Raw genomic sequence first — 25076 nt, forward strand, 5'->3', positions numbered from 1 at the left:
GCTAGGCAGGAAGAGGACAGGCAGGGCTTCTAGGCAAAGATAAGCACTCTAGGAAGGAATCCAAGGTAGGAAGGAGACTTGCAGCCTGACTGAGAGGAAGTCGGACATACGGAACTGAAGAGAGGAAACAAGCCACGTGGCAGAATGTAGATGAATATAAATGGGTGAATTTAAATTTTTTTAAAGACTTATTTATTTATTATGCATACAATGGTCTGTCCTGCAGACAGAAGTTGGCACCAGATCTTATTATTGGTGGTTGTGAGCCACCATATGGTTGCTGGGAATTGAACTCAGGACCTCTGGAAGAGCAGTCAATGGTCTTAACCACTGAGCCATCTCTCCAGCCCCAGTGAATTTAAGTTTGAAGAGCTATTTGGAAACAATCTTAAGCTAAGACCAAGCTTTCATAATTAATAAAAACTCTCTGTGTCATTATTCGGGAGCTGGCGGACTGTTGAAGATCTAAGGAAACACATACACTTTATGCACATGTACAGAACCCTGGTAATCAGATACACTACGCAAACCCAGTTCTGTGTAAACGACATGACTTTGAGAAACTGATAATAAGCTCAACAGATGCTTGAAGAATGAATGCACGCCCTTCCCAGGAGTTTCTTGGTTCCTCCTCCTTACCCTTTCCTCTATGATAGGAAGGGAAATATCAATGAAGGGGTCCTTCATGGTGGAGACCTTGAAAAAAGAAAAAGCAGATTAAGAACGTCAGTTAGAGTCTAACATAGATACACACTGTTGTCAATGAGCAAAACAAATCAAACTTCCCAGGTGACTTCAAGTCTCAAGTTAAGACAAAATATGAAGTGTTAAATAAATAAAAAAAAAAGCAGAAAGCTGGGGCATGCCTTTAACCCCAGAGGCAGGTGGATCTCTGTGAGTTTGAAGACAGCCAGGACTGCTACACAGAGAAACCCTGTGTCCAGAAGAGAGAGAGAGAGAGAGAGAGAGAGAGAGAGAGAGAGAGAGAGAGAGAGAGAGAAAGCATAGATGACAATGTTTGACTGATTTCTTAGGAAAATTCTGCTTTTGAAGATATCTATGTAAGAGAGAAATCAGTGTCTGTGCCCAAAGTTCTTTAAATCTTGGAAAAAGCTATAGTCACCTTCTATGTTTTAATGTCATAGGCAAGAGGAGATACAATAACCCTAGTTTTATAAAATTAGGGAGGGCAGAAAAACTAAACATTCAGACTCTTTATTAAAATCTAATAAAGTTTAACCTATCAACTCGGTCACATTTTTAGAACTATTTCTTATCAAGCAGTTGAAAAATCTATAAAAATGCATGCATGTTTTATGTTCTTATAGACAGTATTAAAATAAGAGTTAATACTAAATTCAAAGATTTGAGTCAAGACACACACACACACACACACACACACACACACACACAAACTAAATCAAGTGTGACAGTCTTTTTATATGACCGCAATTTAGGGCACCACACTGTGACCGTTACTCGTTTCTCACCTCAACCTAAATTAGAAGCTCATATATCCGATCATATTGAGATGGCTGGCTTATCAGGCACGGTGCAGTCTTACCGCCTGGGAGGCTGATATGGAAGAAACAGTTCAAAGCCAGCCTGGGCTACATATACACAGCAAAACAGGGAGGGGAGCCAAGAAAAGTGAAGTAAGAATAGACTCAGGTAAGGCAAGAGGAAAAATGAAATCATAAAAACAAACACGTTTACGTAGAAAAACTTAAAAAGGTGCTTACTTTTTAGAAGTGACAGGTGTATTTTACAAGCATTACTATGTAGTCACCTGTCACAGGTCTTTTTAATGACTTTCAACACTGCATGTAGAAGAACACCTCTTTGCTGCCATTACCACTAGCTGTTGTAAGTCAGAGCAAGTAAACAGCAAGCTGACTGCAGGAGAAATGCACTCTCCTCAGGATTACCTGAGCTGCTGTGTTCTTTCTCCATCTGATCGCTACAGGGAAGTTAACTGTGCTGGCTGCTGCCATAACAGGCATTTCTGCTTTCCTCATTAACAGGTCTTGTGTGCTAGAAGCTTTAGCATCTCTGAGCTCCAGCAAGCACTTGAGTCTTCATAAAGGAAAAGCAGTTCACTTACATAACACTGTCATTTCTAGGACACCACTAATGTCCTTGAAGTGGCTTTAGTTGTGTGAAGTGAGGTTGGGAATCTGAATTGTTATTGCAAAGTAATCGTTACTGAAAGTAAGTCTATCAGTTTATCAAACAGCTATAAATAACCACTGTGACACTTGAGAAATAAAGCACAGCACAACAGAAACAATGTGATTGAGGTGTATCCCATGAAGTGAATTCTAGGTACATACATTTGCACATTCTTCACACATGACTGTGCTTGTTAATTCACCAATAAAGATCCGATCTATGAAGTTCATCTTCACGCCTTCTTTTCCGTAGGCTGTAAAAAGCACCCACTTTTTAATTAAAAAATTCACAAAACACGGATCCAACAGTTACATGCCATTATTTGTGTATTCAAAAGTTATCTGGATAAAGTATAGCTTCCATATTATATTCAATAATGTATTTATTATATTATGCTACTTCTTTCTCCTTTACATTCTGTAAAGGAAATATGAGTATTAAGTACCACGATGTGTAAGAATTAACCTCAAGCAGGTTCCAGGGACTGAACTCATGTCATCAGGGTTGGCAGCACACACCTTTATTGACTAAGTCATCTTGCCAGCCAAAACTATTTCTAAGAGGTAAAATAAGTATAGCAATTGATGTGGGATTCCCCTCTGTATGCTGTGAATACCACTGGCTAATAAAGGAACTACTTTGGGCCTATATCAGAGCTATAGGGGAACAGAGCTAGGTGGGGAAAACTAAGCTGAATGCTGGGAGAAAGGAGGCAGAGTCAGGGAGAAGCCATGGAGCCACCCTGGGAGACAGACATGCTGAAACTTAGCTGGTAGGTTACAACCTCATGGCAATACACAGATTAATAGAAATGAGTTAAATTAATACGTAAGAGTTAGCCGATAAGAAGCTAGAGCTATACAGAGTCAACGCAATGCTCATCAAAATCCCAGCAAAATTCTTCAAAGACCTCGAAAGAATGGTACTCAGTTTCACATGAAAAGGCAAAAAACCAAGGATAGCCAAAACAATCCTGTACAATAAAAGAACTTCTGGAGGCATTACAATCCCTGACTTCAAACTCTACTACAGAGTTACAGTACTGAAAACAGCCTGGTATTGGCATAAGAACAGACAGGAGGACCAATGGAACTGAATCCATACATCTTTGAACACCTGGTTTTTGAAAAGGAAGCAAAAAATATCAAATGGAAAAAAAGCATATTTAGCAAGTAGTGCTGGCATAACTTGATATCAACATGTAGAAGAATGAAAATAGACCCATATCTATCACCATGCACAAAACTCAAATCCAAATGGATCAAACACTTCAACATAAAGCCAGCCATACTGAACCTTATAGAAGAGAAAGTGGGAAGTACACTTGAATGCATTGGCACAGGGAACCACTTTCTAAATATAACCCCAGCAGCACAGACACTGAGAGAAACAATTAATGAGACCTTCTGAAACTGAAAAGCTTCTGTTAAGAAAAGGACACGGTCAACAAGACAAAATGACAGCCTACAGAATGGGAAAAGATCTTCACTAACCCCATATCACACAGAGGTCTGATCTCCAAAATATACAAAGAACTCAAGAAACTGGACACCAAAAGAACACATAATCCAACAACAACAACAACAAAAAATGGAGTACAGACCTAAACAGAGAAATTTCAACAGAGGAATCTAAAATGGCTGAAAGACACTTAAGGAAATGTTCAACATCCTTAGTCATCAGAGAAATACAAATCAAAACAACTCTGAGATTCCATCTTACACCTGTAAGAATGGCCAAGATCAAAAACACAGATGACAACTTATGCTGGAGAGGTTGTGGGGAAAAGGGAACACTCCTGCATTGCTGGTGGGAATGCAAGCTGGTCCAACCCCTTTGGATATCAGTGTGGCGATTTCTCAGAAAATCAGGAAACAACCTTCCTCAAGACCCAATAATATCACTTTTGGATATATATCCAAAGGATGCTCAATCGTGCCACAAGGACATGTGCTCAACTATGTTCATAGCAGCTTTGTTTGTCATAGCCAGAACCTAGAAACAACCTAAATGCCCCTTGACCAAAGAATAGATAAGGAAAATGTGATACATTTACACAATGGAGTACCACACAGCAGAAAAAAATAACGACATCTTGAATTTTGCAGGAAAATGGATGGAGCTAGAAAACATTATTCTGAGTGAGGTAACCCAGACACAGAAAGACAATTATCACATGTACTCACTCATAGGTGTTTTTAAAACATAATGCAAAGAAAACCAGCCTACAAACCATAATCCCAGAGAACTTAGACAACAATGCGGACACTAAGAGAGACTCACATAGATCTAATCTACATGGGAAGTAGAAAGAAAAAGACAAGATCTCCTGAGTAAATTGGGAGCATGGAGACCTTGTGGGAGGTTTGAAGAGGGGAGAAGAAAGGCAGGGAGGGGAGCAGAGAAAAATGTAGATCTCAATAAATATCAATTAAAAAAAGAAGCTAGAGCTAATGGGACAAGCAGTGATTTAAATAATACAGTTTCTGTGTGGTTATTTTCATTCTGGGCGACCAGAACGAACAAGCGGCTCCTTGCAACAAGCAATGACTACTAACTTATATCACACCCCAGCTACTCCCACTAATCTCTTTTGATGCCTCTGTTCCTAGTGTAGAGGTAGACCGACCAGGGAAAATAACAGTCTTTGAGGCTAAAGATTCCAGAGCCACGGCTATGAAAGGGGATGTAAGAAACAGGTATGTGAAGCACAGTGTAAGAAGTGACCATGGGCAATTAATAACTCATGTGAACATGTACATACGTGTGCCTGGTGATTACTTTTAAAAGCTGAAATTATTGTGTTTATGAAGTCCTTACAGATCAAAGGAAACTGTGCTAATGGTTTACTTTAAAATAGCCACGTATTGGATGATACTGACCAAACAATATGCTATGAATGTAGTTAAGTTAGGTGACACACACACACAAGAAGAGGCATTGTGCTAATCCTTCTGTTTGGACAGATGTTTAAAGTTTTCTGAGACAGAAAGTATATTAATAAAACTGTTCATCTTGCTTTCAAACTCCTATCCTTTGCAAGCCTCTACCTTCAGAGAAAGTGTAGAAAATTATTAAAAGCATTATCCAAAGCATTTAATAAGAGAAGATATACTTTAATACCAATAGACATTTTATAGTAACTATTAAGAAATACAGTGTTTCATTAAGAAAAATCGAACAAGGGATTAAAAGGAGAACTGACAAATGGAAAGAAACCAGGGCTGTTGCAGCCAACCTGCACTAGATGGCAGCATCACAGCACAGAGCAACAAGGTGCACACTGGAGACATTAAGTCCTCCAACTGCCCCCACTTCCGAGATAGGGTCTCACTATGTAGCTCTGGAACTTACTATGTACACCAGGCTAGCCTCGAACTCAGAGAGATACACCTGCCTCTGCCTCCCAAGTGCTGGGATTAAAGGCCTGTGCCACTACACCTGGCTGAGAAAGTAAGTCGTAAACCTGAAACTACAATAGAATATTAGAGCACTTACTTATCAATTATAGTCATGTATTATAAACAGTTTAATACTACAAAATAAAACTCAGAAATAAGCACCCTTTATAATGATGACTTCATACTAATAGAGTATTCCAAGGCAGAACATACACTGAAGTAGGAATTGGGTGTCACAGGACACACACTCAAACTGCAGTATCTAGAAGTCACTGGCTTGGCTTACATTGACAGGCATGTAGCGAACGCTGGAGCAGGCAGAATGTGCTGCTATTTGTAGTCTCTGAAATAAACAGTGAAACTGCAATGTCTTTAGAGCATAGGGTCATGTTGTCTAGATAAAACAAGGAGATGGAATTGCCCTCTGAACTGACCTCGATACCCTCTCTACAGAGGTGGCGAACCAATGGCTGATACTGATGTAGGTGACAATGTAGGTACAGGGGCATAGACGCAAAGGGGGAAATGTTTGTGATAGTGAACTAGACAGAGCAGCAAACTGCGTTCTTCAGACAAGTGTCTCCCAGCCTAAATCAGAGATGCCCACCCTAAATGAACAGTGATGAGTGCATACTCATGAGTGCCCCAGGAGCAGAGAACAGAGCCAGTGTGGGCCCTTCCCCATACACGTCACCTACACCAGTCTCTCTAAGGCCCGGAACACTGCGGATGAGGGGCAGCAAGTATGTAAGAGCCAGAAGAAGGGTGAAGGGCTATAAAATGTCATTTCCTAGATGGGATGCAACTACCATAATCATCAACTCACACCAACCGTAGTTATTGCAACAGGACCACACAAGACCAGAATTATCAATAAACCAAGGCACTCTTGGGGCCCTACCTCTGAACTACTAGCTAGCATTAGACTATGGAAAAGGAGACACCAATGTCTTTTGTGCCCCCCCATTCCCACTGATCCCCTTTTCCTTGTCCCTACAGAAGCACGGGTACAGACTGCTATTTACAGATGCATGGCATCTTACCAGTGGTTAGACTCTGAAAAAAAGTCTCCCTCTAGCAACCTCAAGCAGCATTTCTACTCTCAGGGAAGCATGAGCTTTCTGATCCTTCCACTCTTCTCAACATGTTTGTTCAGGGACTGGGAAATCACAGACACTGAGAGTTCTGGGGTGCAAGGTAGGCTATGTCCAGAGGAAAGTGTTCTCCAACACTCTCCCCTTCCCTGCCCCCCTAGGCTCTTAGATGCTTCCCCCACCCACTCTGCAATGTTCCTTGAGTCTTACAGGGATGAAGAAACCTTTATTATATTGCTCTACAACGCACTTTTCTTTTCTTTTTTGTGTTTTTTTTTTTTTTGGGGGGGGGACAAGGTTTCTCTGTAACTTTTGGAACCTGTCCTGGAACTCGCTCTGTAGACCAGACTAGTCTTGAACTCACAGAGATCCACCTGCCTCTGCCTCCTGAGTGCTGGTACTCAGCACTGCCTGGCTATCCATAAGGTACCTTTAACAGAACCGACCTACCTTTGACTTTTTTTCTAGTTTCATCATCAGCAGTCTTAGTAGTTGGGTTGTTAAATGCTTTTAGAATGCTTGCTTGTATCCTCTGTAAAACAAAGATAAGAGAACCTAGTGGTGGTCAATGAAGATCTCATTCTCAATAAAAAAGACTTGCAAATAGCAAGATACACTATGGTTCCTACCCTGAAAATAAAATATTTGAATCTTAAATAGGTACTTACTGTTGGGATACGTAGGTTTTTTTTTAAATATTTTTATTTATTTATTATGTATACAGTGTTCTGTCTGCATGTATGCCTGCAGGCCAGAAGAGGGCACCAGATCTCATTACAGATGGTTGTGAGCCACCATGTGGTTACTGGGTATTGAACTCAGGACCTCTGGAAGAGCAGTCAGTGCTCTTAACCTCTGAGCCATCTCTCCAGTCCCCTGGGATACGTAGTTTTATTTGTTTTGAAAGATTTTTGTGAAATTGAGATTTCCCTATGTTATACATATTTAGAAACATTAAGTGTATTCTATCTTTCAGTTCTAAAACCCCAAAAAGGAACAAACCCTCTAGCTGGAGATGATAGTGCATGCCTATAATCTCGGCAGTGGGAGGAAGGGGCAGGATAGTGAGGAAGAACCAGTCTGGACTAGAGGGAGACCCTGCTTCTAAAACAACTTCAAACACAAAGGCAAAGTTCTACAGGCTCTCTAACGTGAAGTTTTCCAGATGAGCAGCAGCTTTGTGTTTAGGTTTCCTCTCAGATTTAAAGCATTCTTAGTAGCTACAAAAGCAACTACCCCAGTTAGTTCAGCTTCTCCTCAGGTTCAGAGTAAGAGTCCCTCTGCCCCTTCTCCTTCTATCTAAACTGGCATTCTTTATCAAGATATAAATATGAAAAGAACAAAAAAGATCAGATCACATGAAATTTCTTGTCTATGAAGAAACCTTAATATATAAGAAGCTATCAGACTCGTCGCTGCAGTCTCTCCAGAGAAAGTGCACACACACGGACCCTAAAGTCCAGACTGTCAACTAACACCTACCAAGAATTTCCCAAATCACAATTATGGTGATCATTACACGCAGTCGTCAATAATGACTTCACCTGCTTACAGCAAGTTACGAGGTTTCTATTTCCACACCTGTGTATGCACATGTTCATACGTGATGCTGAGCTCCGAAACTGAGGCCCACACACACTAGGGAAGAGTTTTACCACTAAGTCACACACTCATAGTCCTTATCTCTCCATCTTCTGTCTATGTTAGGAAAGTCTCAATCTTCCAAAAAAGACATTTTGAAACAGAATAAAAGAATATATTACAATAATAAATATTCATTTAAGTCAACAAATTATTGGCCTTCAGTTAGTTGGGCCTCTAATTAAGATGAATTTTGTCAAATGTAATTTGTGATGTTACATAGGGTAAAGGGAAGCTTGTCATCTTTCAAAAGACATTTTTCTACACATTGCTCACAGGTTTTACTCTATAACTACTGTCTGAGAGACAGAGGGTTGGGAGATAGCTTGGTGGTACAGCACTTGCCATGTAACCATGATGACCAGAAATATGAACCTCCAGAAACCCTGCCTCCCACAAAGCCAAGGTGGGTGTGGGGGCTGCCTGGGATTCCAGAGCAGGAAAGGTGTAGGCAGGGACTCCTCTAGCAAGCGGCCTAGCTAGACTAGCTGAGAGGACGACTTCTGGGTTCAGTAAGAGATGCTGCTTCAAAATACAGGGTGAGGAACTATTAAAGAAAATACCAAAGTCAACTTCGGGCCTCCATGCAGAAACATACATGCACTCACATATGAGAACATGCGCGCACGCGCGCGTGCACACACACACATACATACACACACACACACACACACACACACACACACACACGTGTCGTGTGCGCGTGCATGCATTAAAACCCAACTCTATTGCCTAAAACGGACTTTAAAGAAGATTTATTATTCATTTATTTGCAACTCTGTATAAGATATGTTTGATTTGCAGGAACCCAAAAATCTAGAGGAGAGCACTGGATCCCTTGGGGCTGGAGTTACAGTCTTTGTGAACACCCCAGCATGAGAGCTGAGAATCCATCTTTGGCTCTACCAGAATAGCCAGTGCTCTTAAATGCTGAGCCATCTCTCCAGACCCTAAAATGGCTTTTTACACTGTAAAAATGATACAGAATTCTCTGTTAAAAAAAAAAGCCCTAGAGACACTATGTGGTACACTTCAACAAAAAAATAAAAACACTGCATATCAGAATCTAAGATATTTCCCAATGTTCAGAAGAAATTTCACACCTTAAATATTTAAATAAATTGAAAACAATAAAAACAAATGGACTAAGCAGTCAAATTATGAATTGAGACAAGGGATGCTAAAACCAAACAAAAGTAGAAGGAAAAGCTTCAAAGGAAATGAAAACAGAAACTGGAGATAAATAATACATGAAACCAAAACTAATTCTATCTGTATAGGATAAGTAAAAGTACTAGCTAATCTTTATATAATAAAGGGAAGTTTAATATCATACTTAAACAAGTAACTAAGAAAGTTAAATAAAATTTAAATAACCCCAAGAGAATACTTTCTAACATAATTACATTTGAAAAAAATATAGTAGGTAATTTTCTAGGAAAATACAATTTTTAAAATTAATTATAGGAGAGGCAGAAAATCATCTACCATGCCAGAAAGAGGAAAAGAGGGAAGGAAAAGAAAGAATAAAAGCCTAAAATTTTCACAGATTACTATCAAACCTGCTTTAAAGGCATAGAATTCATTTTTAAAAGATTCCAAATTACTTCTACGAAGTATAGTAAAGGTCTCAAACGTGACTTGAGAGAGCTGAGGAAGTAACTCACTTGGTAGAGTGCTTGCCTGACAAACACAAGGCCCTGTGTTGAAGCTACAGCACCTGGCTAGCCCTGCTGACTCCAGGCCGCATTCTGTCAGCACGGCTCTCTCCCTATTATGCTCCCACCTATACATCTATAATAAACTCGTAAGATGCGTGCATGCACACACACACACACACACACACACACACGTGCGCGCGCGCGCGCACACACACACACACACACACACACACACACACACACACACACATACACACAGACACAATCACCTAAATGTTAGTAGAAAAGGGAAAGCCAGGGATGGAGATGCTTAAACACACATGTGATAGAGTGCAGCTGAGACTTCTGACTTTAACATAATCTTACTCAACACTGGATTAAAGTGAGGTATCTTTAAAATTATAAGTCTAATCTTAGTGAAAGCTCAAATTAGAAGGGAACAAAAGCAAAGAAAACAAAGGCTGCCCATAAAGGAACTACTTATAGTAAATGTAATTATAAATTCTGTACATACACAAATATGTATAATTTGACCACATGTTCCCTTTAGCACTATATTCAATTTAGCAGTAGTATATCCCTCAACCTTATAGTCACAAGCAAACCCTTTACAGAGACAATATGAGAGGTTGTAAGTCATTTCTCCACGATCTGGTGGCAAACATAATGCTGCAGCCTTTCTTCCATCAAGGCAGCGGCACGTGTACACCACAGCACACTTAGCATCTGCTCCTCCCCAGGCAAGACAATGCCGCTCCCATCTGCGGGCTCACTGTAACCAACCAACACACTGATCCACTTGTGAGGCTAAGTACATCCACAGACATGACATTTCAATCTTGTCAAACTAGCTATGGCCCTCAAATGGCAGAATAAGAGCAGCATATACTTCCTGAGTTTTTATGATATTATATGACAGAGAAAAACAATGCATGGAAAAAATTTAATTTGCAATGATGTAGGACTATCATCAAATAATAAACATACTTCTGCAGAAAAAAGCTATAAAGCTGTAAGAAAGTATGATTAAATTTTAGCTCATGGGAATGTTAATGTCTCCAAATTTCAACTATAAATTTCTTAATTTATCTTTTTAAAAAATAGGTATAACACGGTGTGGTAGTTAACCACTGACTTATTCAAATGATAACATACTCAAAAAAGTTGCAGATCCCCGGGAAACCAGGAATAACCTACATAATGGGCGACTTGGCTTTCCCACTCAGGTTCTCACTAGGAGCTGTAATAAACTTGTTCTTGTACTCAGAGAACTCCATCCAGGTATAAAGAAGGAAATAAAACAACAGTACCTTTCTCCGACTTAGGAAACGAGTTAGAAAGGACACACTCTTTCTTTTGTATTGTTGGTTTTTGAGACAGGATCTTACTATATAGCCTAGGCTTGCCAGAACTTATTACCCTCCATCCTCTTGGCTCCAGAGTGCTAGAATTACTAGACTATCCACGCCAAATCATGACAAAAATCTTAACAGATGGTAACCAGGTTCAAAAGTGAAAACAGACGAGAGCTGAAGAAGAAGGGAGTCTGGAGATCCAGTCAGTGAAGCAATCAGCAAAGGGCATGGTCACAGCACACACTGTTCTATAGAACACAGACATCAACTCGTTCTTCGTTGTGCTGAAATAATTTTTAATAAAATATTAGAACCCTACCTCGCCCCACTAAAATCTGGCCATTAACACAATGCTACAGTTCAAAGAAACTGGGCTTTTAAGAGCGCTTGCTCAGTTTCTGTAGGCCCTGGGTGAGTGAAGGAGGGAGAACGGGATCCTACCTTGCCCAGTAACACCTGCTGCAAGCACGGAAGCGCTTTGTTTATACTTGACCGCTATATTTCATATTACTACATAGACTGAGAAGTGTACTCACTTTGAGGAGAAGTTTTTACCAGCCTAGGCTATAGAGTGAGACCCGTCTTTTAAAAGTCAAGGGAGAAAAGAGAACAGCATCCTACAAGGTTTCTTGTGTTTGACATGGGAGGCACCTTAGGGTGTGACAAGAGCGAGTGTGCTGGCTTGGATCCCTCCTCATTCTCACACCTTATTTAACTCCAAATACCCCCGAAGATCCCATTTCCAAATACCATCCACACAGGACTTTAGTGATTACGTTCTAACGTGTACTTTTAAATACATCAGAGATGCAGCAATGTAGAAGATGTGTTGTGTATCTGACATCTTTAATATTTTGTACCCTCTCTGATACACTATCTATATACTATCTACATAAGAGTCCCCCAGGAAGTTCAATCTCACTGATGCCATATTAAAGCCAATAAACAAGCAATGTGCTAAAGTACAGGGCTGGAATAGCACTGCCTGAGGAGCCTCCATTAGCAGCTATTCTTTTCAGAGATCTTTCCTGACTCACACAGCTGAGGTTCTACTCCCCTGCCCATGAGTGGAGCCTAACCCAGTATGGGACAACGAAGGTTTACTCTGAGAACTCCAAACTCACAGCAGTTGGTTTATGGTTTGCATGTGTGAAACTGAAGCGTGCAAACTATGGCGAGCACTGTGCTGGCTTCAGCATGGGAAGCAAATGCCACTCGGTCTTCTACAGAAGTGAAGAGACCAAGAGCTGAAGAAACCAGAGATAAGGGGATGAGGGGACAGGGGCTGCTTTCTAGACTGTTGTTTGTCTTCTGTGTTTATATGCCTTGCCTCAGTAATTAAAACAACCTTTATACCCTTCTTTTTATTTCTTCCTCCCACTCTTCCTTCCTGAGACAGAGTCTCACTATGTAGACCAGGCTGGCCTCAGACTCGGAGACCTTCACTACCCTTGTAATGGAATTAAAAACATGCCTGGCTCTTTTCCTGAGGTCTCTCATTATAAACTCCCAGGTCCAAGTAATCCTCCTGCCTCAGCCTCTTGAGTAGATATGTACAGTGGATAGTGAGTTTTGTCTCTAAGCTATTTTGAGTTGATTTAAGAGCTGGGAGACATTAAGAAAAAGCAAAAAGAGGGCTACAAGAGAAACAATCTTACTGAAGAAAGGCAAAAATATAGATAAAAATTACTGGCCACTCTTCTTTAAAATTACAGACATTAGTCCAGATTAATATCCTTGCCTTAAAGAGAACATGTGACACACATTAAGAAATCTGACCTTTGTCTCCTCTGTCCTCACTGCATCCAACAAATGGTGTAACAGCTCCTGACTGTCCTGTTGCTGGAACCCTTTAAACCGAGGAGCCCTAAACAGAGCAGCAAAGAAAAAAAAAACAGTCATTTTACAGATCATCAGACACATCAAACTTATTTAAGACCACCTTGAAATAAATTAATGGTCAGTTTACTGCTTTTCAATTAAACAGACAAGATGCTATTCCTGTTTCAGTGCAAATGAGTCCACTGGGTAGGCACTCACCTTTACCAGGCATGCCACACACAGTACTTTACACAGCAGCTTTACACACACTAACTCCCTTTCCCCAAACAATCTCACTGAGATGTGCTATGTTCTCAAGTTGAAAATGAGGGACCTGTTGTGGAATAAACCTTTTGTACACTGTAAGGATGTGTCATTCTGATTCATTTAATAAAGAGCTGAACGGCCAATAGCTAGGCAGGATTTTCAGGCACATAGAAAGCTGAGAAGAAAAAGGAGGGCGTCAACAGCCAGATGGAAAGAAAGCAGCCTGGGTAGTACAGAGTAAAAGTAATAAAACTATGAGACAAAAAGTAGACTGATTTTAAAAACGGGGTTAAGAGCTAGTTAGTAGCACGTCTCAGTAATCATCTGAGCTTTCATAATTAATAATAAGTCTCCGTGTCATTATTGAGGACCTGTTAGTCCCAACAAAAAGGTACAACTAAAGGGATCAGAAGAGATATTAAAATAATATGCAATGTCATACAGTCAGCAAGAAAAACAGCACTCAACCCAAGCCTCTGTGATTTATCATTTTATCTCAAAGAATAAAAAGATTAAGATACATTCTGTATCTTAATATAAATATTATTTGCTTTTTATTTTAGACGAAATATAGTCACACAGTTACAGAAAGTATCTTATACATTGCACACTGAAAACTATGAGAATATTTTCCTTCTAAGAAGATAATAATTAGATCTCCTGTGTGACTAAATGAGATAGCTAAGCGCTATTCACAGAGATACCAAGAGCAAATATCACGTGGATAACTGAATCCACAGAAAGCTTGAGGAAGCTTGGGAAAGAATAGAGTAAAGCATATTTTCTTGGTAGCAGCAATTTTTTGGTTCTGCTCTGCTTGCTAGAGGCAAGCAAATGCTCTCATCTAAGAGAGGCTTCCTGACTCAGCTTTAGCTGCAAAACCCTGCAGCTCTTTTAAGAGGTCCTGTCACGAGACACTTAAATGGTGTTGATAAAAAGCTGAACGCATGCTTTTCGGTTTTCAGCTGTAGCAGGAAAAAAGCTGTGCCGTTTTAAAATGCCGGCTTTCTGGACTGTCCTGCCAGGGCAAACTCTGACTCTTTCAAGCAGGCAGTTCTACTGAGTGTGGTCTGTGAGCAGAATGTTGCAGTTTGCTTGCTGGCAAGGACCTTGAAATGCCATAGAGTTGTGGAAGTGAACACAGCTCTGGCTGGTATCTCAGCTGTGAGGCTGGAAAGCTAAGAAATGGGCTGGATCTAGCCGTCAAAGCCACGGCTTTAATCCTCTCCTTAAAGACTCATGTGGTCAGAAAAAGAGAGATATGCAGTAAAGAGAGATTCAAAGACAAAGAAAACCTCTAAATGGTTTACAGTGTGTTAAAAATATATGCAGGCTAAAGGTTAAAGTCATCAAAAATAAAAAAGAAAGAAAGGGAGAAATAGGGTGTGGTGGTACACACCTTTAAACCCAATGCCTGGGAGGCAGAGACAAACAGATCTCTGAGTTCAAGGTGTGGTAGCACACGCCTTTAATCCTAGCACTGGGGAGGCAGAGACAGTGGATCTCTGTGAGTTCAAGGACAGCCTGGTCTACAGAGTTATTCCAGGACAAAGATATACAGAGAACCTGTCTCAAAAAGTAAAAGTAAAAATAAAAGAAATAGAAGTTAAAATAAAGCTGCATAAAGATGGAAAATACACAGAGAATCTTGATACTGTATGTTATTATGCTCTCTTTGAATTGTTTGAATGCTGAGGAAGGAGCAACAGTCGCCAAAAGACATTTGCTTATAAATGCTGCAGAATTGATCCAATCCAAGATAGGTATTTTGAAAATACCTTGGCTTCAAAACTGAAGTCAAAAGGTATGTTACTTTGGAGAAGAGATTGTGCTTTTGTTTCCATAGGAAATGAGAGGCTGTGGATTCATTCTGAGTTAAAAAAAATCAGGTTCAATAAAGGAAGGCCACCTGAGAAATCTCCAATAGGAACAGATGGCCCAGAAGACAGAATTCTACATCCAGAACAGATTCAAGACTGCCGCCTGAGATGATCAAGACTCACAGGATACTCCAGTCATGACTTGATTATAACTCTAAATTTTCTTTAGGTCCCCATAAGATCATCAGCGCCCCCAACCAGCAGGAAGTAGCCTGAAATACTACGCCCACATTCCCAACAAATGGACTATGGGTATTTTCCTTTGTTTAAAAAAAAAAGAGGGAAATGGTGTGGGAGAATTGTCTGTATTCTGTCAATCATATTTTAATAAAACGCTGATTGGCCAGGCAGGCAGTATAGGCAGGAAAGCCAGACAGGAAGTAGAGGTGGAGCAAAGAGACTGGGAGTATTCTAGGAAGCTTCCTCTGCCACTCCTGCGCAGACCACCAAAGAGGCAACATGTAAGCTGACAGCTGAAAAAGGTACCAAGCCACATGGCTAACATAGATCAGAATAATGGGTTAATATAAGCTATAAGAGTTAACAAGAAGCCTGAGCTAATGGGTCAATCAGCTTATAACTTATAGAGATCTCTGTGTGGTTGATTTTCCTTGGGAGTTGCTGGCTGTGGGGTACTGAGCGGGACAGAAATCCCAACATGCCAGCCCCTCATACTACATCTGTGATTTATCATTTTATCTCAAAGAATATAAAGATTAAGATACATTCTGTATCTTAATATATTATTTGCTTTTTATTTTAGAAGAAATATAGTCACAGTTACAGAAAATATCTTATACATTGCACACTGAAAACTATGGGAATATTTTCCTTCTAGGAAGATAATAATTAGATCTCCTGTGACTAAATGAGCTAGCTAAGCGCTATTCACAGAGATACCAAGAGAAAATATTTAGTTCATTTTGGTAACTTAAAGTCTGCAAAAGAACAGTTCTGGAATCATAATACCTGATTTCAATCAGTTCTACAGAGCCATAGGAACAAAGCCAGATGGCAGGCAGTGGCACAAAAACAGTCATGTGCACCAACAGAAAAGAACAGACAATACAGATACAAACACACACTTCAACAAGGGTGTCAAAGGCCTATGCTGGAGAGAAGACAGCCACTTCAACAATAAACAGTGCTGAGAAAACTTTGTATCCGCATGGCAAAGAATAAAACCAGATGTCATCCTTCACCCTCTAAAAACCAACACAAAATGCATAAAAGACTTTAATGTAACACCTGAAATGATATGAAATTTCATAAAAACAAATTTACAATAATTTCACTATGATGTGTGTGTGTAATCTCATTTGATATAAACAACACTGTTAAAGACTTTGTAAAAATGAACTACATTTTTCTACTTGAGAAGAATGAAGAGGAACAAGTTAAATGTCACTAAATACCAATCCGGCTCATATGACCCAGAATCTAGTACTTTAAATAGTATTCCTCAGAGTCTCATAATTAACATCCACCCTACAGTGCACTGATGTGCCTGCTGCAAAGCTAAGGGAGCTGGCAGTGAAGTTAACACAGAAGAGGAAACACCGGTTCAGCTAGTCTTTTGCTCGGTAGCTGCAAATAGCGTCGTTATGTTAGAGAAGGCTTGTGGGAGTAGGTCAGAGAAACTCAGGCTAGAAACAGATCCCAGAGTTGCTTGAGCCTCTACAGCTGGCATCACAAGAGGCAGAAATTACATAATAGACCTGTGCTGTCAATATCAAGCAACGTTAGTGAGATCAACTAGGACAGAAACAGAGATCCTTCCAGAGTCTCCCTTAGCCCGGTGGGAACAGACAAACACATAGGGTGGAGAGCATTTCTGAACAAAGAAGCTGCCTATCTCCATCTCCATAATGTAAAAACTGTTTGTTGCCTTCTAAATAATCACTGAAAAAAAAAATAAACCTAGGGATTTCTTTTCATTCTTCTACTGAAAACTGGAAAATGTAATACATTAACTTATAAAATTTTTGCAGGATCCTATCTGAGGTATCAATATCAAGTACCTTTAAACTTACTTTTAAAAAGGTTGGCAGATCCAAACATATGAAGGCAATCAGCCTATTAAATAAGAGGAACATTCATTGGAAAGATGCCTTAGTATATTAATTATTTTCTTCATCATTATGACAATATATCAGACAGATACACCTGAAGGGAAGAGAGCTTGATCTGAGCTCAGACTTCCAGAGGGTGTGTCCTATCATGGTGGGGAGAGGCTAGTCACCAGAGCAGTTGGTGCATGGCAGTAGGAGTTTGTCAGGCAGCTTATTCACACCTTGGTGGATCAGGAAGCAGAGAGGATACTGGGCCTGGAAATAGGGCCAGACTACAATCCTCTTGACTGATCCCAAAAGTTCCACAACCCCCCAAATGTAGCATGAGGGCCGGCTTGTTGGGGTATCTGTCCCGCCCGGTACCCCACAACCGGCAAGCCCCAAAGGAAAATCACACACAGGACTCCATAAGATTATAAAGCTGATTGGCCCATTAGGTCAAGCTACTTATTAGTCCTTGTAACTTATATTAATCCATTTTCATTATCTATGTTAGCCATATGGCTTGGTACCTCTTTCAGCTGTCAGCTCACATGTTGTTGCCTCTTCGGTGGTTTGCCCAGGAATGGCGGAAGAGCTTCCTTCTTCCCAGAAGAAATACTCCTGTTCTCATCTCCCCACCTTTACTTCCTGTCTGGGTTGACCCACCTATACGTCCTGCCTGGCCAATCAGCGTTTTATTAAAATACATGATTGACAGAATACAGACAATTCTCCCACACCACCCAAAGGAGCACCAGCAGCTGGGGACCAAGTGTATTAACACATGAACTTCTAAGGGACAGTTCAGATTTCAAACCTTATCACTTAATACAAGTGGTGCTGTCGTGAGGCAAGAAGTGCTGGAAAGATGGCTCAGTGGTTAGAAACAATCACTGCTCTTACAGAAGACCAGATTTAAGATCTCAATGCCCACATCAGGTGGCCCACAATCGCCTGCCACTCCAATTCCAGTGATCCAATGTGCTGTTCTTCTGGCCGCAGAAGGCACTGGCATATGTGTAGTGCACATAAATACACCAAAGCGCGCGCATACACACACACACACACACACACACACACGAATTTTAAAAAAAATAAGAGTGTTGGAAAGATGGCTCAGAGGTTAAGAGCATTGGCTACTCTTCCAAAAGTCTTGAGTTCAATTCCCAACAATCACATGGAGGCTCACAACTCTAAAGAAAGTCCCTGGACAATGTTTCCAAGGCCACAAAAGGACTAAAGAAGCCTGAGTACCTAAGGCTGAGTCTTTACACCACACACCCAGATCATGGTCATAAAGTAAAGGTTACCCTAGGAAACTTACCTCCAAGGCCAGCCAGAGGGTTATGTGAGAGGAACTTAAGATTTAAATTAATAAGCAGGGAGTGGAGACGTAAGAAGAGAGTACAGGAGTGACAGATGAGGCAAGGAGGTAAGAAAGAAGTGGGAACAAAAATGAGGAAAAATTAATATGGAAAAAATTACACCAAGTAAGCCTATGAACCGAGAAATTCAAGCATAGGAAGAAGTCTAAAGAAAAGATAACAAGAGTATAAATTAGCTTCACTTCAAATGCATTTTATAGAGCTGCCTAAAATGTTCCCTAAAATATTCCGAGAATGTCCAATAGATGCTCAGCATTAAGAGCATTTGCTGCTTGTAAACCCTGAGTTTATTTCTCAGCACCCACATCCCAAGACTCACAAGCATCTCAACTGGAGGTCTGAGGGATCTGATGCTCTCTCTCTCTCTCCTGGCCTCCAAGGGCATCAGGCACACATGGGGCGCACATGCATATATGCAGGTAAACACTCATATACATAATAAAAATCATTTTAAAAAATTAATAAACTTATTGGCAGGCTATGCTCGCAAGGTATATAAAACATAAGTCAACTTTGTGTTTGTACTTGAACCCTTTTTTCAAGAGGGCTCATAATATATAAAAATGTTCTAAAATCTGAACAAACCCAAGTGCAAAACATTTCTGCCCCTGAAAATCTCAGGTGAAAGGTGTAACCCTGTAGTGAATCATGAAGAAAAGGGCAGACAAGAACCTAGTTTTTGTCTAGGAGTACTCAACTATTTCAACATATTTTTGACTTTATAAATCTTAATAAAAGAAGGAAACATAAAAACAAATGAAGCTATTTTGGACAGAATTATAACAAATTTGTAAAGCATGCAATGCCCTAAAACTCTAACTTTATGCAGCAGTCAGATCTCTAAGCTTCTCACAGTCTTTTCTGGCCTTCACGGAGCAAAGAAACGGTCTGTGCTGAATTAAAGAAGCATGGCAAATCCTCTACACTTGGGACTTGTTTAAGTTTAAACAAAATCTTGAAGTCTGTAAATACTATAAAATGCAAGTCCCTATTTAAGGAACTTGCTTCCTTCACACCTCAGTGACTGGACCGAACTAATTTATTAGGTCCATGAGAACAGGACCAGTTGTAATGTTACATACAATCATCTCACCGTTTCAGAAAAAGAAATGAGTGGCTGTTTTAGCAGTGTTGGGTAACAGCCTCAGGTCATGAGGAATTGTGTCAGGTTGTATTTGGCAATAGCCCCGAGCTATAAAGAATAGTTTATCAAGCCAGAATTGATGGCCCACACCTTAATCCCAGTACTAGGGAGACAGAGGCTGGTGGATTCTCGTGAGTTAGAGGCCAGTCTGGTCTACAGAAGGAGTTCCAGGATAGCCAGGGCTACATAGTAAGACCCTATCAGAAACAAACAACACTTAGTCCTAGCCTGACTGTTTAGCATAAGCAACTCACCCTGCCAAACCACACACACACTCACACACATGCACACATGCACACACACATACACGGGCACGCACGTGTATGCACACACACGTTCTCAAGCCTCTCTGAATGCACACAACCTTCATCCCAATTATTAACTCCCTTCTAATACAGGAATTTCTTGGAGCAGCTCTCCTTCCCACCCAAGCAGCTGCAGTGGACATGAAGAGGACCAATGATTTCTCTCTTTTCTCAATAACAAGGCCAACCAAGACCGCCCTGTCACTTCCTGATTCTACGACAACAAGACCTCATCCCCAGAGCCATCTTGTCCACACGGACGCCCTTTCCCTGACGGCTGACACCCTAACTGTCTGCACTCCCCGAATCACCCTTCTTTCCTTGCCCCTCAGTTCATTACCACTCATCCTCTGATGGATTATTCCTAAAAAGATAACCAAGTCCTGTGAGTCTGACCAGAAGACAAATTCTAATCCCAACCTCTGCCCTCCCCAGTTCGTATCTCACCAAATGAGAGTTCAGTCACCTTCCCTAGACTAGCAGTTAGGTTTCACCATGGGCTCCTGGTCGGGGGACAGATATTTACTAGCATTTGCAGATACCTTTCCAGGATAGGCTGAGGCCTTCGCAACCACAAGTAAGAGGGCACACAGTTTGCACACTATGTCTAAGATCACCCAGGCTCCAGTTTCCCAGCTCTCATCATCAGAGAGGCAGACTGTATAGGACCAGAAACAAATTGCACCCAGTTGGTTCCCAAGGTGTCTCACCAAGTCCCTCCAACAAAGACTACTATACTCGCTTTTACTGCCCAGAGGTAACTGACCAGCCCTTATCCAACCTGGAAGGAACCTTAATGTACCCCTTCTACCACAGAGATCGTAGCTAGTTGAAGGTCAGGCTCCAAAGCTACAAAGAAACCCTGTCTCGAAAAAACAAAACAAAACAAAACCCCCCAAAACAAAACAAAAAAAACTTAACTGGCTAAAACTGTGTCCGAGTGCTCATTTCTGGTGGGTTCCTATGACAAAACCTCAAAAATGCTGTAACTTCCTGGTAGATACATACATGCATGTATGCACATATGTTTTAAGTTTAATTACTGTGCCTAAGAGGTCTATAAAACAAAAATACTTCTAACCTGTAAGCCCCTTGCTTAAGAACATAAACTTCCTGAAATGCTGGAGGCTACTGTTTATGGAAGATAACAAGACACATGTTTTCACTCCCCTAAACAAGTTTGTTTGATCAAACTGCCCTGGGTGTGCTTGATCATATGTAGGCAAAAAGTATACAGGCAGGAAGTACGTTAGAATATATTCTTGCCCCTTCTTGGTTACAGGTGGCAGGGAAGAAGTATGTTAGGATTTATGCTTGCTCCTGATTGGACCTTATGGGAAATATGGTATCTTATGGGTTTGCCTTTATAAGCCTGCAAAATGTGACTCATAGTCATTGTATAGGAGCCAGAGTCTATCATCCTGGCCAGTATTTAACTAAAACTAGCTTCAAATTTGGTTCAAAAAATTGTGGTAGTGGTCTTATTCTCAATTGATGGGATTAACAGTATGTTCCTCAGCCTCTCTAAATGAGCTTAACCTTCATCCTGTGGAAACTGCTTCAATAAAGCACTCGTCTGCTTCTCTGCTTTATTTTTCTTACAAACATCAAGCTGGGTAAACTCTTTATGGCGTCTGTTTACTTCCAGGCATATGAAGGTTTTACCCTTAAGCAGATGATAATACCTGGAGAAATCACATAAGACCTATTTGCCTCTAAGCTCACCTTTAAGATAAAGAAGCTAAGGGTCTGAGAATGTAGCTCGGTGGTGGGCTTTGCCTGGCACATGAGAGGCACCAACAAAGGAAACTTGTATTTGTTATGCTATTTTCTAGATTTTACAGTTGAGAGATATCCCCATGATAGCATATTCTGTGCTCTGCAAATATGTGTTGCTTTTATTGATTGATGAATAAAACTGCTTTGGCGTATGGCAAGGCAGAATACAGCTAGAAGGAAATCGAAGCAGAGATACAGGCAAAGCATGGGGACTGAGGAAGAAGCTGGCAAGCTGCCAGAGCAAGATGTACTAGAGAACAGGTAAACCACAAAGCCACACGGCAATACACAGATTACTAGAAATGGGTTGGCTTATATGTAGAGTTAGCCAGCAATAGCCTAAGACATTGGCCAAGCAATTATAATTAATATTACGCCTCTAAATGATTATTTTATAGCCAGCCGCAGGGAGTAGTAGGCGGGACAGAATTAGTCCAGTGAGACCGTCGGGACACAGAAAACTTTCAGCTACAGCCTCAAGCTATGAAGAATTGCTTGACCCACTTAGTTCCCCAGCCTGACCACTTAGTTCCACCCCAGAAACAGTATGTCCATTTAGCACAAGCAACTCGCCTAGCCAAACCACAAAAATGGTTGTAACTTCCTAGGAGATACAGACATACATAACATTGTATCATAGACTTGAGTCAGAACAGACTTCATTTGATTCTCCGTTTTGATGCCCCCATACTAGGGGTGCTACCTCAGTTCTGAGTCTCTGTTTCCTAATACATAAAATGAGGATGAACACTGACTTCTAAAGAGGATGGTGAAAATTTGCACAAAGCACACAGATGTGGCTAGCAGATGTTGCTTCTTTGTCTTGTCAGTCTGGGCAGAACCAAAACAACAGAGTGGGAATAAAACCCTTGTAAAGTGGGAATGCATCAGAACTTTACGACCTCATTGTTCATATTAAGAATACAGACACACTCACTTCTGGCAAAGTTGATTGAAAAGAACTTTAGGAGAAAGGGGTCCTTTTTCTGCCTCCTTCATGCTGTGAAGAAACAGGAAGAAGGCTGAAGTCAATGGTCCAGGGCTTGAAAGTTCCACCACTAATGGATCCTTTGAAAACATGATCAATGCTTTGTCAGAAATACATAATTTTAAAGCAAAATATTATCAAGAATCTTAAAGCTATATTTATTTAACTGAAAGTAACTAAACTGTCTCAAGTGTATTAACATTTAGTCCTTCATATATAAAATATTTAAAAAGAGAAAGCAGGATTAAATGCTGTAAGAGACTGAGTCACTCAATCTGACTGTATTGCAGTTGGAACAACGGACACCAAAGAACTCGGAATTTCCCCAGTAATCTCATGCTGGGAAACAGGACCTGTGCCAGCCAGATGGGAAAATTGATTTTACACAGTTCTAATTCCTTGCCAGACCACTTAACAGAATGAGCCTGACGCCCTTGTATATCCTAGGTCTCCTATTTAAACTTTCCTCACTTCAGGCCCCCAAAGATGGACATAAGGGTTTGCTGGATGTCTTTGGTCCTTCTTCCCAAATGTGGTCATACTGAATAACTCTTTTCTCCTCCTTTCCATTTCCACTTGGCTCTTTTTAGTTGGTGTATTGAGGACAACTAGTTGGACCTGATATGAGGCACAAGTTGTGATCCCCAAGTTCATAACAATGCCTTGCTTAAAAAAACAAAACAAAACAAAAAACAGTATTTTCAGTATCTTCTGCCTTTTACTTAATCACAAGCCTGGTGAAATCACCAATCCTCAGTTGTTTCGACCTGCGAATTTTTCTACAAGCAAAATTATAAATCTGCTTGGTATTTGTATAAATTCACAAATAAACCCAAATTATATTTACTAGAACTTCACTTTACTATTGGGTCTCATTTGTTAGGAACAAATGGCTAACTGAGGTGCCTATCAACAACATATCAGAGAGGATGCTGGCCAGCTCTCCCAGCATCGCTCAGTACTGTGCCTCCTCCTGGCACTTCTCACTCCACCCCCTACCCTAAACCTCTCCCTCCCAGGGGCTGGGTTTCCACTTCCTATGGCCCTTCACCTCTTGGTTAGCCACCTTAGTCAGCAGTTCCTCTCTTGCTCTCCTTCCCCTTCTCAAGATCAGGTTTAGTCTGTTGGCCATGTTCAGCCTGGACTCTACCTGCGTTATCCCTTACATCTACAACAAAATTCTCCATACTTTAGGAGAAGTCATGTCCTCCTCCTTTTATTGCATTTTTAAAAATTCATTTACTTTTCCCCTTTTACTAATAAACAAAGGGATGGGGAATTACATGACAGGATGGTATGTTACATCTTCTTTTAAAGGCGATACAAAGCTCAATAAATAGCAACTGTGTTAAGAACTAACCCATTTTAGGTCTTTTTCCCCAACCAAGCTTTGCTCTCTTGTTAATCCCTCTTGGCCTCCTGGGAGGTGTGACCCAGAACACTGCTCCACAGTCCCTAAACTGCTCCCACAAGCTAGCTGTGAACCACACTCTGTCTTCCTCTAACTATTTGCATCAAGCGCACATATATACAAAGCAATTACTTTTCTATTTTATTTGTGTGGTGTTAGAGACTGAACATATGCTAAGCAAGCCCTCACTCACCTTTGAGCTACATACCCAGTCCTGTCTTTAAAAAAAAAAAAAATCAGTTCTGAAGTCTTGCTCAGCGCCCAAGCACACCTGTAACTTAGTCTCCAAAGTACCTGGCATCCCATACAGGAGCAATCACACCCTATCTATGCCTTTATTTGTTTATTTTTTAACATAAACACCAGGTCTCACCATGCTGCCTAGGCTGCCTTGAACTGCTGGGATCAAGTCACCACCTTGCTTAAGCGTCCCGTTCAATTGCCCGGGACTACAGCACAAATACACTAGCTCTCCATAACTACTGCTGGTTACGAGAGTCAGCCCTTTCTGGCACAAAGCCACCCAAAATACACATACAATTAAATAAAGTAAGCCAACTACTTATTGCCATGAGGTAGAAGTTCTCACTATGATGAGTGTGTCAGTAAGGGGGTGGTATAAGAACCTATACAACTTTGGACTTTGGTTAACTCTGCACAGAATCTAAAGAAAAGAGGATTTCCTCTAGACAGATGCCATCAGCAGACAGGAATTCTA

The 25076-nt window shown here is 40.7% G+C and overlaps 1 protein-coding gene across 6 annotated transcripts in view; it reads right to left on the reverse strand.

Moving 5' to 3' along the window:
* The window catches only part of Usp45 (ubiquitin specific peptidase 45), a 70991-nt gene that overhangs the window by 18530 nt on the left and 27385 nt on the right, over positions 1-25076 (reverse strand). For 5 of the 6 annotated variants that reach the window (XM_048419820.3, XM_048419818.3, XM_048419819.3 and 2 more), the window contains exons 8-12: positions 22897-23027; positions 13104-13191; positions 7118-7199; positions 2334-2425; positions 640-696 (exon numbers count right to left, since the gene is read on the reverse strand). In XM_048419820.3, the coding sequence (XP_048275777.3) occupies positions 640-696; positions 2334-2425; positions 7118-7199; positions 13104-13191; positions 22897-23027 (450 nt within the window). The remainder of the gene's footprint in view (positions 1-639; positions 697-2333; positions 2426-7117; positions 7200-13103; positions 13192-22896; positions 23028-25076) is intronic. The other variant, XM_087897219.1, reaches the window with a different exon arrangement.

Source organism: Myodes glareolus, chromosome 16 (assembly GCF_982192425.1).
Source record: "Myodes glareolus chromosome 16, mMyoGla1.1, whole genome shotgun sequence".
Taxonomy (NCBI): Eukaryota; Metazoa; Chordata; class Mammalia; order Rodentia; family Cricetidae; genus Myodes; species Myodes glareolus.